The 16,566-nt window shown below is 35.9% G+C and overlaps 1 protein-coding gene across 1 annotated transcript in view; it reads right to left on the bottom strand.

Annotated features, from left to right (window-relative positions):
* Positions 1–16,566, bottom strand: part of ugt8 (UDP glycosyltransferase 8) — an 85,378-nt gene that overhangs the window by 21,522 nt on the left and 47,290 nt on the right. Inside the window, exon 3 of the mRNA XM_022681786.2 lies at positions 12,094–12,236. Within this exon, the coding sequence (XP_022537507.1) occupies positions 12,094–12,236 (143 nt within the window). The remainder of the gene's footprint in view (positions 1–12,093; positions 12,237–16,566) is intronic.

Below are 16,566 nucleotides of genomic sequence, written 5' to 3'. Positions count from 1 at the left end.
TACAGTTCAGGTTTAAGGAGCAAATACTTTTTTACACAGGGCTATGTAAGTTTGGATTTTTTTTTCTCCCTTAATAATAAAAACCTTGGTCCCACTTTACTATAAGTGTCCCTAAGTACTTTTTAGTGACATGGTAACAATCCATGTAACTACAATGTAACTACTGATGAAGTGTTCTTTGTTACAGATTACTTACAGAGGTACAGGTTATGTATTAAGGTTAATTTTTACTTGCATAAGTACATACGTGTACCAGGGTGTACTTACACATGTAATAGGGCAAGTGTACTTACTCACACGCAAGTACATTATGCAATAGTGTGTGTGATAAGTTGAGTATAAGTTGAGTTTTCCAACAGCTCTTGTCTGGTTTGTAATTAGGGCTGATTGGGGTTTTTTGAATATTAAAAATCATTACTCTGATGGGAATTCTCATGGGAAGACAGGCAAAATAATATGCTAGGTCCACATGAATTAAAAAAATGTATCTCTATATAAAAACACTTATAATGATAAACTATTAACTATTAAGAAGGAAGACAATCATCAGTTATCACACCTGATGAGGAACCCTCTTATTTTTATTACTTCAGCCCAAAAACCTACTAGTTCAGACCTAGCAGAATAGTTGTCTGTCTTTCCATGATAATATTAGATTTTTAGTACTGAAAACACTCAATTAGTTCAAAGAGCTGTTAAAGAAGTTTAGATTTAACTTATCACACACACTGTTACACATGTGTAAGTACACTCAACCTGTTACACATGTGTACTTACACAAGTACTTAGGGACACTTATTATAAAGTAGGGCCAAAACCTTTATTTAAAAATAAAGCGTACTTGTGTATTTTGAGTGTACTTGTGTCGTCTTTGATTAATATTTATCGTTAATATTTTATGTTAATATTTGTTTGACGATTTGAAACATTTAAGAGAGCAACAAACATGCAAAAAAAAAAAAGAAATCATCAAGAGGCAAACCCTTTTTCACACCACTGTACATATGTATGGAAAGACAACGAATCAGAGGGAGAGAGAGAGAGTGAGAGAGAGAGAGAGAGAAAGATTGTATAGTGTGGGCTATCGGTCAGCATGCATACATTTACAATCATATAAACAAAGCTTACATTCAGAGATGCTTCAGTCAAAAGGTTCAATTCAACAATTCAGACGAATGGAAAACCAGCGCTGACTGAAAACGGCGAGATCCTTTTAGTACAGCTGCTGCATGCGCACACACACACACACAGTTGTGTGTTGCTAAGTTGCTAAAATACGCTAAAATAATGTCATAACTTTTCATGATTAGAATAGCAATGCTGAGGTAAATTCATGATAAGAACAGCACTGTTAAGGAAAATGCATGATTATAACAACACTGCTGGGGTACATTTATGATTTAGAATAGCACTGCTTAGGTAAATTCATGATTATAAAAGCACTGCTGATGTAAATTTATGATTTAGAATAGCAAGTTGAGGTAAATGTATGATTTAGGATAGCACTGCTGAGGACAATTCATGATTAGAAAATAATTTCTGAGGTAAATTTATAATTAGAATAGCACTGCTGAGAATAATATTTGATTCAAATGACTAAAACAGCACTACTAAGTAAGTTAACTATTAGAATAGCATTTCTGAGGTAAATCTATGATATGAGTTGCACTACTGAGGTAAATCAATGATTAGAATAGCACTGCTAAGGTAAAATTATGATAAGAATAGCACTGCTGAGATAAATTCATGATTAGAATAGCACTTCTGAGGTAAAAATATGATTAGAATGGCACTAATGAGGTAAATTTATGAGTAGAACAGCATTTTTGAGGTAAATTCATTATTAAAATAGAACTGCTAAGGTAAATCCGTGATTAGGATAAAACTTTTGAGGTAAATTCATGATTAGAATAGCAAGTTGAGGTAAATTTATGATTTATGATTAGAATAGCGCTGCTAAGGAAAATCCATAATAAGAATAGCACTGCTGAGATAAAACCATGATTAGAATAGCACTGCTGAGATAAATCAATGATTAGAATAGCACTTCTAAGCAAAATACAAGATTAGAATAGCATTTCTGAGGTAAATATATGATTAGAATAGCACTGCTAAGGTAAATGCATGATTAGAACAGCACTGCCAAGGTAAATCCATGATTGGAATAGCACTACTGAGGTAAATTAATGATTAGAACAGCACTGCTGAGGTAAATTCATGAAAAGAATAGCACTTCTAAGCAAAATGCAAGATTAAAATAGCATTTCTGAGGTAAATATACGATTAGAATAACAATGCTGAGGTAAATCCATGATTCAACCAGCAATGTTAAGGTAAATTCATGATTAGAATAACAATGCTGAGCTAAATCCATGATTCAACCAGCAATGTTAAGGTAAATTCATGATTAGAATATAATTTCTGAGGTAAATTCATGATTAGAACAGCATTTTTGAGGTAAATTCATTATTAGAATAACAATGTTGAGGTAAACCCATGATGCAAACACCACTGCTGAGGTATGATTAGAATAGCACTGCTCAGGTTACATTTAGACTTGTCTAACCATGATGGTTCCTTACTTAGAACTAAGCTGTTTGTACACGGTTGTGTCTGTAAGTGTAAGAAATTGTGTGTTCCAGCATGAAACGTAGAACACACACAAGTGTGTGTGTGCACTCCGTGTGGCCGGAGCACAACTTAATGACGAACATTCTACAGTTACCAAGAGACCGGTCTTCAGTTACTGGGCGGAGGAGGGTGGGGGGTGGGGGGGAGGGGTGACAGGTAACACGGTCCTTTATATACATTATATTCTCATATTCTATTGATGTTGTCTTAATCTGACAAACATCTGTCAAAAGATCTGATGTTTTCTAAGCTGTGGGAACACTAAAGTCTGTTTAACTTCATAATTTTAAGATTTTCTATACTGTTCTGGAGGATGATTACAAGTCTCCCACACAAGTCCTCAATGTAGATAAAGAGACGCTGAAGCTCATCAGGCTGGAAAATGTTACAAAACCATCTCTTAGTTTACAAATGGAGTACAAATGGAGGAAGTTCTTTATTCTACTTACTGTAGGTAAATTAATTATTAGAATAGCACTGCTGAGGTAAATTCATGATTAAAATAACAATGCTGAGCTAAATCCATGATTCAAACAGCAATGTTGAGGTAAATTCAAGATTCAAACAGCAATGTTGAGGTAAATTCATGATTAGAATATCATTTCTGAGGTAAATTCATGATTAGAACAGCATTTCTGAGGTAAAGTCATTATTAGAATAACAATGTTGAGCTAAATCCATGATTCAAGCAGCAATGTTGAGGTAACATCATGATTAGAATATCATTTCTGAGGTAAATTCATGATAAGAATAGCACTGCTGAGAAAAAAAAATCATGATTAGAATAGCATTTCTTAGGTAAAAATATTATTAGGATAGCACTGCTGAGGTAAGTTCATGATTAGAATAGCAATGTTGAGGTAACTATATGATTAAAATAGGATTTCTGAGGTAAAATCATGATTAGCATAACAATGTTAAGGTAAATTTATGATTAGAACAGCACTGTTAAGGTAAATTCAAGATTAGAACAACACTGATGAGGTAAATTCCTAATTATAATAGAATTTCTGAGGAAAATTCATGATTAGAACAGCACTGCTTAGGTAAATTTATTATTAAAACAGCACTGCTGAGGTAAATCCATGATATGAATACCACTGGTGAGGTAAATTCATAATAAGTATAGCACTGCTAAGCAAATTTAAGATTAGAATAGCTTTTCTGAGGTAAATATATGATTAGAATGGCACTATTGAGGTAAATTCATTATTAGAATAGCATTTCTGAGGTAAATTCATGATTAGAATAACAATGCTGAGCTAAATCCATTATTCAAACAGCAATGTTGAGGTAAATTCATGATTAGAATAGCACTGCTGAGGTAAATTCATGATTAGAACAGCAGTTCCGAGGTAAAGTCATTATAAGAGTAACAATGTTGAGGTAAATCCATGATTCAAACGCCACTGCTGAGGTAAATCAATGATTAGAACAGCACTGCTGAGGTAAATGTATAATTAGAATAGCACTGCTGAGGTTACATTTAGACTTGTCTAACCATGATGGTTCCTTACTTAGAACTAAACTGTTTGTACATCGTTGTGTCTGTAAGTGTCAGAAATTCTGAGAAGTGTGTTCCAGAACACACACATAGAAGAAGTTGAGTTCTTGAAGCTCATCAGGCTGGAAAAGGTTACAAAACCATTTCTTAAGAGTTTGGACTCTTAGGTTGCAGAGTACAAATGGAGGAAATTCTTTATTCTACTTAGGTCAATTAATTATTAGAATAGCACTGCTGAGGTAAATTCATGATTAGAATAACAATGCTCAACTAAATCCATGATTCAAAACAGCAATGTTGAGGTAAATTCATGATTAGAATATCATTTCTGAGGTAAATTTATGATTAGTACAGCATTTCTGAGGTAAAGTCATTATCAGAGTAACAATGTTGAGGTAAATCCATGATTCAAACGCCACTGCTGAGGTAAATCAATGATTAGAACAGCACTTTTGAAAGTGTTGACAGAGAAACAACGTTTTTGACAGAGAAAAAGTTGAGTTGTTGAAGCTCATCAGGCTGGAAAAGGTTGCAAAACCATCTCTTAAGAATTTGGAATCTTAGTTTACAGAGTACAAATGAATTTAAAATGTATTTATTTCCTGATTTTACTTTTTTTTTTCAGTTTTGTACTATTGCTTTTAAACTTATTTTGATTTTATTATTATTACTATTATTATTTTTTATTATTGTTATTTTTTTGTTTCGTTTTTTTTTGTTTGTTTATTTATTTTATTTATTTTTTAACGCTATTATATAAAAGTTTTTTAAAGTATATTTTAACTTTTTTTGTTTTTTGTATTGATCTTATTGTCTTTTGATCTTAATTTCTTAACGATCAATTAAACCAAGATTTATCATATTTTTTCTATTTGTATATCTTTTATTTACTGTTATTTTTATAGTTATTATTTTCTATGTCATGTCAATCCCTATGTCATGTTTTTGTTAAGGCTCGACTACACTGAAAATGAGGGTTGTTGCCCTTTAAATGTACTTCCGAGTCAAAATAAAGGTTTAAAGTTGGAAGAAAGAAAAATAAAAAACACTTAATTCCAGCATAAGAACATAAGATCCCATCTGTGAAACATGGTGGTGGAAGTATCATGGTTTGGGCCTGTTTTGCTGATGGCACAGTAAATAAAGAAGAATAAGGTAAGAATGATTGAAGATACTGTATACGTGTTGTGATCTATCTCTCCCAGTCCTTTATAAGCTTTTATGAGTGTTAATAATGGGTTATAGCTGTGTGCACGTTGTAAATGTCAATGCGGTTATTCTGAAAGGAACACTGGGGACCGATGCATGTGATGCCACGTCCCCGAGGGCCACCTAACCACAGTGCCCTCATTAGAAAAGACACGGCAATTCTGCACAAACAACAACAACGACTCCTCCTCTGCATTCAGGCCACCTGACGGCTCCAGCCATCATCATCATCATCATCATCATCATCGCTAAGGTCCTTCACCAGGAGAAAAGGAAGAGAGGGACAGCAGGGACCCCCTAACGCCCCTACGCCCCGTCGCCCGGGCAACACCGCAACCAGACGGGAATCGAATCGGCTCCTGGCGGAGCGGAGTGGAGGTTTACGCCCTAGTCGATTGGCTACTCGTATGAAAGCATGAGACATCTGAGCAGGTCTGGTGACGAGGGAGAGGCCCGGTGCTCTGGGAATTGGTTAGAAGGAGCTTCGGAAGACAATGGAGAAAAATGAAAAGAAAAATACGCACAGGTGTTCTTTTAAAGCAGATACACTTTACTCCTTTTTCCCAGGAATCATTGAAGCTCACCATCAGAAAACCTGTAATTGTTTTACATTAGTTTTTTTTTTATTAGTTCTTTTTATTATTTTAATTTTTAATTTACTTTTATTTTTTTATTCAAAATTTTTTTTTAAGAATTATTTTATTTTATTCTCGTTCTTAGTTCTGTTATTCATTTTATCCTTTCCTATCATTCCTCACATTTTGCTTTATTTTTACTATTATTTTTTTTTACTTATTTTTTATTTATTTTATCATTTATTTGTTTACTTTTTACGTGTCAATTTGTTTTTTATAGTATTTTAGAATTTACTGTTTTACATAGGGGTGTTACGAGACACTAATATCACGAGAACGAGACGAGACAAGACGAGATTTAAAAATAAAATTTTAAAGAAAATGTGTACAGTTCTGATTTTTATTTTATTTAATTTATTTATCTCTTAGCTTCTATTGCTCTTCAGTGCTCTCTTGTTTCCTTTAGAACTTTTAACTATATATTTATTCCATTAATTGTTATTATGTACTTCTTTCGTAGAGTAATGTTTGCCAATAGTCTGTGTAACTGTTACACATCATACGTGTGTTGCTCTCACCAAGCCAAATTCCTTGTATGTGTAACATACTTGGCAAAATAAAGTGACTCTGATTCACTGCTGAGGTAAATATATGATTAGAGTGATTCGAACAGCACTACCTAGGTATATTAATCATTAGAATAGCAATGTTGAGGTAAATATATGTTTAGAATAGCACTGCTAAGGCAAATCCATGATTAGAATAGCAATGCTGAGGTGAATCCATGATTCAAGCACCACTGCTGAAGTTAATTGGTGATTAAAATAGCAATGCTGAGGTAAATTCATAATTAGAACAGCACTGCTGAGGTAAACCCAAGATTAGAACAGCACAGCTGAGGAAAATTCACGATTGGAATAGAATTACTGTTTTTTTAAGAATTACTATGATAAGACCCAGATAGCAAAAAGGATCTGGCCCGGATCTGGCACAATTCAAAACGGATCTGGCCCAGTGTCCTTTTGCACAGTGGGGAAGAGCACTGCTGAGGTAAATCCATTATTAGAACAGCACAAGGTAAATTCATGATTAGAATAGCAATGCTGAGGTAAATTAATGATAAGAATAGCACTGGTAAGGAAAATTCATGATTAGAATAGCATTTCTGAGGTAAACATATGATTAGAATAGCACTACTGAGCTACATTTAGACCTATAAATTATGTTTGAGGGCCGGCAGCTTCTAAGCTGTTTCTCTGCACACTACTGGGTTTATTTAAATGTTATTTGATTCCATACCTCATATGAATATTTTAGAAGCAAATTATTGACAAGAATAGCACTGCCAAGGAAAATGTATAATTAATAAAGCACTGCTGAGGTAAATTAATGATAAGAATAGCACTGCTAAGGAAAACGCATGATAAGAATAGCAATGCTCAGGTAAATTAATGATAAGAATAGCACTGCTAAAGAAAATTCACAATTAGAATAGCAATGCTGAGGTAAATTAATGATAAGAATAGCACTGCTAAGGAAAATTCATGATTAGAATAGCATTTAATCATGAGGTAAACTGTGTTTAATGAAATGTTATTTGATTTTATACCTCATATAAATATTGTAGAAGCACTAGAAGTAAATATTATTGGCTAAAAAAAAAGTTTCTTTAGCGTTTTCTATTTTTTATTTTTATTTTTTTGACAAATCAGCGCCAGTAATGATGACAAGAGACTTACCGCAGCCTGCAGAGTGAAAGTAAACTAGTGGATTATGTTTTTTTTTTAGACAAAAAAAGCAGGAAATATAAAGGTAAGCCTATACATTAGATGCAATTCACAGCAGTGCTATTCTTATCATTAATTTACCTCAGCATTGCAATTTGCGCCAATCAATGGTGTTCTAAGGTTTAATGTGTTTGAGAGCGTCAGTGGTAAAGTTGTGAAGAGGTACAGTTGTTATACAGTGAACAGCCCATAATATTTGAGTAATGTTCTAATCCATGTTATGTCAAGAACTACTTTAAGAGATGAAGTCAGTCAATCTAAAACATTTCAAGAACTTTGAAAGTATCTTCAAGTGCAATTGCAAAAACCATCGGAAAAGATATGATTGGTGAAACTGGCACTCATCAGGATGGCCCCAGAAAAGGAACAGCAAGAGTTCACTCTGTTGCACAGGACAAGTTTATCAGAGTTACCAGCTAAAATTTAACAGCACCCCCCATTAAAAGACACCTAAATGCTTCTTCACTGAGTTTTTTAGTTTGTTTAACACACACCCATAACCTTTAAAAGAAGAGTCCAAACAAACTGTGTCAAAATAAAAGTCACTATAGCAAAGAACAACAAGACCGTGTCAAAATAAAAGTCACAAACCAAACAGGCCATGTCAAAATAAAGCACAAAACATGCCAATATAAGAGTCATTCAACCCAACGAACAAACAGACCGTGTCAAAATAAAAGTGAGTCAGCCAAACCAACACCCCAGCAAATGTCAAAAGTATACAAAGTATTACATACTTTTCAAAGTCTCACAATTGACTCCTTTCTTTCACAGGTTGTTGATTCAGAAAAGTATCAAAAATGGATTAAAGCCTTAAAGAAACACTGATTTAGTTTTGTTCTATTTTAATCCTGCTATTTTGCACATCACTGTTTTTAAATCTGGACAGAACTAAGATACTAGAGTGTTATTTATCTTTTATATTAGCAGAAAGGTTTATTAAAACTAGGGGTGGGCGATATGGCCCTAAAATAATATCACAATATTTCATGGTATTTCATGGTAGCGATACTCTTGGCGATATCACAAAACACTGATTTAAAAAAACAATATTTCAAAAATTCACTACTGCAACAAAATGAAAATTCAATGTTATTAATGCATACGATATGATATGGCACACCCCTAATAACTGAGATAAAAAAAAATACAAGAATACTAATAATGTACTCAAAATATATCCAGGATTAAAGTAAGATAAATGATACTGGACAGATATAATCTGTCTCTAGTAGATATATAGTTGGAAATGTAAACAGTGTTATTTTTTTTTTGTGCAACAAAACACTAAAAAGTAGCTGATGTGATAATTAGGGGGTGGGTGCACTATATTTTAGGGTGTAATATTAAAAAATGTTGCCGATATCATTGCGTATGATACGATATGGCACACCCCTAATTAAAACAGTTTTTTTTATGTCTAGTGGAATAACCTGGAATGGAACAGAATCCAGTTAAGTTAAAGAAGAAATCTGGTGTGAAATGGACTTGGGACGCATACATTCTACCAGTGAAGTGTGAAGCTACTTTGAGCTTGTTAATGGTGTAAAAATAGTGATTTTTCACATGGACAACTCTATGCCCCTATCGCTAGCATTGTAAGCCTGTTGGGAGCATCGGTTAAAGTGCTGTATTTGGAAAATTATGGGGAGAACGAAGGTGGACTATTCTAGAAAAGTTTGTTCTCGTCATCATGTTTCATTATAGCTCAAGTCCATTTCACACCGGACTTCTCCTTTAAGTGCTATAAAATCCCCTTTTGGCGCACTCTGTAGCATGTGCCCTTCCGGAGAACCAATGATACACCGCCATTCTTTCCACCTACACCTTTCTTTACTCATCTTTACTCATCTTTACTCATCGTATTGTCTTGTGAACGTTTTAATACATCTGTAAAGCAGCTAAGCAGCATCGTAAACTGCTTATAAAGGTTTGTGTACCGGTACAAAGTTCACCACTTGAACCACTATAGCATGCATACCGGAATACAATATTAAATATTATATTTACTACGGCTTACACCTGCATTCACTAGGCAAATGGAGGTTGAATATATTTAGGGCCCTATCATACATCCTGTGCATGGCTTGTTAAGATGCTCATTGCTATCTTACACCCTGCTAACAGTCTATTTTCATGCCTTGCGTCATTTAAATAGCAACGGCGCATGCGAATATATCTATTGCTTGGCAATGGAAAACACAGGTGCGCCACTGATTAAACACAACCCAGACAAACACCAACAGTCCGACGTTCATTGCTATCTTGGCAGTGAATTGTCAACAAAGGCACATCCCCAATGTGCGAACCCTCTTGCTTGTTATACGCTCATGGACACGCAGCAGTGCACAAACCCATAGCGAGTGCCTGTTGGCAGCTTTGCAAACTTTTACATCAACAGTAAACAGATCTGCCAAACAATCTGCCAAAGTCAGAGTGCATCTGGCTCTTAAAGGGAATGTGAGAATTAAAAGGAAGTGACACGTTGATTGGTTTATTTTACATTACGGTGCGCGACAGTGGACAAATAGCTATTTTATTAAACGAGAGGTGACAAAACTCAGAGATGTGGATCCGGACGGGAATAAAATTACAGCAGGACCACTGAGTTCAGTGAAAAAGAGTAGATTATTCAGCCTGTAATTTTCTCAGGGGAAATCTGAGAAAAACATCTACATGGTGGTTCCGGACGGGAGTAAAATCACAAAGGACCCCCATAAAAGAGAAAATTACCCCAGGAACCCCTGAAAAAGTAATCCCATCCCATTTAATTAATGTTAAAATTAGAAACACCATCACTAAAGTTGGGTAGACACTGTATGACAAGTTTTGAAACCCTTCTTTAATTTTGACCGTGTAAAAAGCAGAAAAATGATTGGAAAATCAGGTGATTCTGATTTGGTAGGTAAAGTCCTACCAAAAAAAATTCCTGGAACATGTGAGCACCTAATTTAAACACACAAACACACAAACACCAACATCAGGTAAAAATTACACCCATAAAATATCTTACTCTCCGTCACTAACGTCGGATAAAAAAAAATCCCCGAACGCTTGACATAGATGGGAGGAGGAATCAACCATAACATTAATGACATCAATGAGCGCCATGAAGCTCCCCAAACTATGAAGTTCGAGCCACACATGGCATACTTTTCCCGTCGTTACGACAGCAAAGAGCTGGGTCGACCAAAATCCGTGGACAGTCTGGATCTACTGAACCACGGCCAGGTTCGTCTGCATTGTGAAAGCACTGTTATAGATGGTTCAGAATTTCAGACCAATTACAGGAAGTTGAGACAAAGTTGAGTCTCTAGACAAACCAGAGGACAAAAGCGAGCTGGTGTTGCGCTGAAATCCGACTCCCCTTGACGATGTATAGGCACGTCACGCGGTAGCGGCCACAAATGGACACAAATGCAGAGACTGGTGACTCCTACTGTATCTACTGTAACTGTAGATTAACCCTTATTTATAAACTGAAATAAAAGGAATCTGCGAAGAATCTTTTACACCAGAGACCAGAGATTGTAAAGACCAGAGGAGGGAGAAAGACTGTGGAGAGACAGCCTACTCATTTGAATAACCCCGCCCCTGAGGGCTGCCTCCACAGAGCTCACACAGTAGCTCACAGGCTGGTCCCACCCATATAGGTGTAACCCAGCCCTTTTACAATAACCACACCCTTTTTAAATAGAGTTGAATAACGTTTTTAAAAACAAATTCTGTGGGGATATAAAAATTTGACAATATAGGCAGAGGTTACACTAGCTGTTGCATTTAAATAAAGGAGGTAGAATTACAGTATATTAGAAAAAAAAACGTGATTGAAAGTTGTCTGTTTTGATATTGAAACCTATGGGGATGGGTGGGGTTACACAGCTTTCTGCAACCGAACAGCAGGGGGCGCCCGACCTGTGGTGGCTTCACTTTTAAGAGACGATGCTCTGTCCAGCTATACACAGTCTATGATTTACGCTCATAAAAAAGGGGAGTCGGATTCTGACTGAGAGGTAGAATTCAGCACAACACCTGGCAGAAAGGCAGCTTGCCGAACTGTAGAGAGAGACTGTGTAGAGAGACTCTGCCCACACAGCTGATGATGACGACAGGATGTAGTAGTTCTTTAAATTCTTTAGTCCGCTCACTAAACTCCAGTGTGAAACCGAAACTACCCAGAACAAATGTACAGAATACACTGTAACAAAGACATGAACCTTGTTTCAAACCTTGGACCTTGGAACCCAAAACTCAGTCTGGGTTCTTCTTGGACACTTTCAATGGACTGACCGCCCTGTCAGTTGTCCTCATCAGACTATGAGGAAGATCATGACGAATGCATCAATAAACGAATGAATAAATGAGCAGCACAAGGCCGGCCTCCTACCTCCAGATGACTCTCTGAGGTAGACGACTGAGGGCTCCTGCCAGCTTGTGGGCGATGTCATCCGAGAGGTACTTCACTCCAGCGCCGAACGAAACCACCACAAACCCATGCTCGTCCGTGTCCTTCACCCAGGCCTCAAAATCCTAAACGCAAAACATCACAATTCAGATTATGACAATTTATGACATAAAAATGAGGAAACCAAGTGATGAAGTGTTTTAGGTGTTATTTAGTCCCGGTCTTCCTGCAAACACCACCTAAAATGAGGTAATACCAGTATGAGGATATTGTTAAACAGTCAGTCCAATGGTCTAAAGTGCTGATACTATGATCGTGAAATCGCTAGTTCCAATCCCGGTCATGCAGCTTTCCGTCCATCAGCTGATGAACTTCAAACAGAGAATTAATCTTAACCAGAAATCACCTTGAACCCTTTTCTTTGTAACAAACACTCAGGGTTCCTCAAGTGTAGCTGCTAATGCTAACGCTCCAGCCTTAGTGGAAATCTGTAAATCTAAGCTTACTGTAAATAAACAGAAATCTGTGTAGATTAACATCCAGCGCTCGTCTGAATCGTTCGAATCGTCTAAAATATATATATATATATATATTTTTTTTTTTCACTAGAACCGTCACGCTGCCGCTGTTCCTTTGTTCTATGGGTGTTGCATCTCATAGTGCTGGTAAAGCTTTATATTCTGTCTTTAAGCTACTGCTTTGAGTGTTCACTATTTCGTTTTGATCTTTTATAATTCGTTAGATTATATTTCTTTTAGCATTTTGAGCTTAGTTTAGTTAGTTATTTTCCTATTTTATATCTATTTTTATTAAATGTTGTTATTAGCTTATTAGCTTCTAGCTTGTTGCTGCCTTCTTTGTTATTTAGCGTACAGAACTTCTCACTGGTCTTTTCATTGAATGTTGATTTATTAATTTAACAGCTGTATCTAACTATTTTAAGCCAGACAGACACTCTGTGATTTTTATTTATTTTTTAATCGGGTGCAGAGAGCTCATCCGCATGTTTGAATGGTTTGTCCTGTAGGAAAACGCATGTGATTTATATGCTGACACTGTTGTCCGACTGGCAGGCTGAGAGACTGCACGTCATGCAGCCCGTCAGCAGTAAAAGAAGTGCCAAATCCCTGCGAGCCGCGCACCTATTAATCCACCTGCGGAGCTTTAAACGCGCGGATGAGCTCGCGTCACCTTTCTCAGGCCGGGTCGGGCTCCAGAAAATAGTCTGTGATGTAGTCATCTGTTTTTTAATACTGTTTTTATTTTATATAAAGCTATGGTATGATAATCACCATATAGCTAATTAACCAAGTATTATTGTTAACGAAAAGGAAGGAAATAACGAAAACTGAAAGTGAAAGTTCTCTTTGACTGAAACTAATAAAAACGATAATTAAAATAAAAAAATAAAACTAGAACTGAAATTAAAGATTGAATACCCTCATTTTCTTTTTTTATACATGTGAAGCCAGCCACCGCTTCTTTTCGAGCTACTGCTGATGCAGCATTACCGAGCAGCATCACAGCACGCTCTGAGGAAACCACAGCAGCTCGGCTCCGGTACATCAGCTCACAGATGCCCTGTGCTGCAGACATCACCCTAGGCCGCTGGACCACTCGGCGCCCAGAATACCCTCATTTTCGTGTTTGTTAATTTATTTATAATTTATTTATATAAATGTGGTATATCATGATATATATATCGTGATATATGATTTTTACCATATCGCCCAGCACTACTAGTACCGCTTAAAATGCGCCTTTTAATCCAGTGCGCCTTATGTATAAAAATAGACCAGAAAATAGACGTTTATTGAAAATGCGCCTCATAGTGCGAAAAATACTGTATGAAAAGTTCTGTACTGTATACACAGCTCTCTCTCTCTCTCTCTCTCTCTCTTTCTTCGTGGCCCTGTTTCCACCTCAGCTGGTGACCTCTCTCCTCTCTCCCCGCTCTGACGACCTCGTTTACCCTCGAATGTCATGCCAGCAATTGAGCTCCTCCTCACGTCCCACACGAAGACAAAGGAACAATGGAGAGTGGAACTGGCCTTTTGATCCAGGATGGTTAACAACGTCCTCAAGAGCTGCCAGGGTCACTGTCAACTGTCTAAACTGCAGCGCCGCACAACGGCTTCCCCTTCGCTCTGATGAAAGAAACTCAACTCTTCACTCAAACACCGACAACCTTGTGCAAGAGTGTGAAGGTTCAATTTGCAGGGTAAGAGAACAGTTTTGCTGCTCAAAATATTGCAATGCACACAACATTATGGGTGACATACCAGAGTTCAAAAGAGGACAAATTGTCGGCGGACGTCTTGCCGGCGCATCTGTGACCCAGACAGCGAGTCTTTGTGATGTATCAAGAGCCACGGTATCCAGGGTAATGTCAGCATACCACCAAGAAGGACCAACCACATCCAACAGGATTAACTGTGGACGCTGTAAGAGGAAGCTGTCTGAAAGGGATGTTCGGGTGCTAGCCTGGATTGTATCCAAAAAACATAAAACCACGGCTGATCAAATCCCAGCAGAATTCAATGTGCACCTCAACTCTCCTGTTTCCACCAGAACTGTCAGTCGGGACAATAAATTATTGTGGTCTAAAACCAGGTGTTTCAGTTTCATTGTCCAACCCCTGTATGTCACTTGTAACATGTGACAAAAATTATACGGTACCAAAGATTGGACACACCTTTTCCTACATTAATTTTAAATGAATACTAATAAAGTCATCCAGACTATGAAGGAACACATAAGGGGAATCATGTAGTAACTTAAAAATTAAAAGTGTCAAACAAAAAAAAAAATACTCTGTGAAGAAGCGTTTAGGTGTTTTTTTTAGAATCTGGGGTTCTGTTAACTTTTAGCAATTTATGATGCTGGTAACTGTGTTGATCTTATCTTATGCAACGTAAGTAACTCTTGCTCATTCCTAGTAAGGGCCTGATGAGTGCCAGTTTCACCATTTCAACGTTTTTGATGGTCTTTGTGACTGCGTTTGAGTAGTGCTGGGCGGTATTACCAAAAATGCATATATTTTTTATCTTGCAAGATTCTGACAGTTTCAAGGTCTACCACTGTATTTTTTTTAGTATTTATTTATTTATTTATGCTTTTTTTTGCATGACTAGGCTTTTGTATAGGTTTGTGACTTACTGTACTGTTAGGAGTACATATAATATAAAACACTAAGGCTTTAAATTAAGGCTTTGATTACTACACAACCCGGATAGGTTGAGCTTACTCAAAATTGAGGAAATCGTTTGCTTTAAAAAGGTTAAGTAATGGGTAATGAATACTTAAGTAAGCATAACTTAAAACATCAAGTTATTACAACTAAAGGGGAAACTTGATTTATTTCTAAGGTAGTCCATGGGGAGTCATTATACACTGAAGGTGAGTGTTAGTCAGAATCTGTTGGACACACCCAGTATGCAAATAGATTGTAACAGAAGCCAATGGAAAAGAAGCTGTTAATGGTAACAGAACAAACTAATTTATTATAAGTTGGTTCAACTCAAAGATCTCTGTTTTAATGTAACGAACTAGTTGAAAAATAGTTGAGTAGTGTTTAGAAATATTAAATTTTATATAAAAACAGATTTAAATCATTTGAGTTCAAACAACGTATGGGTTTAGTGTATTGGGTTTACTTTGTCCCACAAAATTAAACAATATATGAAGAAACCAGACTTCATTAGAAGAAAAAACAGCTGAAGAATTTAAACAATAGATATGCCAACAACTTCCTTTACAAAACTAAATATTTTAAATAGTTCCATAAACACTATAAATGGACCTAAAATACACAAAATATAAGTATTCAAAAGAGATATTTTCTCAAAAGCTCTACTGCAAATGTAAGACACACGTTTAATATAATTATTTAATATTTTATTATAAAAGCCAGTAGAGGTATTACAGTATTTAAGGCTTTGAACTCTAGGCTGCTCAAAAATTTAATCATTTAAATGTAAAAGGAAGCAGAATTGTTATTTTTTCCTGGAACTGATCATGTTTTGGTCAAAATTTTACCAAGTGCCTGTTTTGTTTTTAAACTTATTTTTTAATGTATAGACTTTAAATATATTCACACCTAAGATATATTTAAAAAAAAAATGTTTATACTAGAGTGTATATGAGTATAATAAAGCAAAAGAATATTGATGATATTGAGTTCATTACATGGTTTATTAATTATTACTTTGATAATATACATGGAGAAACAGCATCAGGCGGAGTTATTTTTTCTTGATAATCAATAATCACACCTCTAGGATACATGTAGACTATTAAAAACCTGACACTCAGAGCAGCCTATGCCTTTCAGTATTTTAATCAGGACACACTTATATACAAAAATGTAAACTTTTTAGTCTAAATCAATAAAAAAAACGTTTAGTGCAAAATGACTACCTAGTAAAAATGTGCAAGTAAAATAAAAACTATATG

Source organism: Astyanax mexicanus, chromosome 25 (assembly GCF_023375975.1).
Source record: "Astyanax mexicanus isolate ESR-SI-001 chromosome 25, AstMex3_surface, whole genome shotgun sequence".
NCBI classification, from domain to species: domain Eukaryota; kingdom Metazoa; phylum Chordata; class Actinopteri; order Characiformes; family Acestrorhamphidae; genus Astyanax; species Astyanax mexicanus.
Note: the sequence above shows the minus strand (reverse complement) of the source record. Positions and strands in the feature narration are given on the sequence as shown.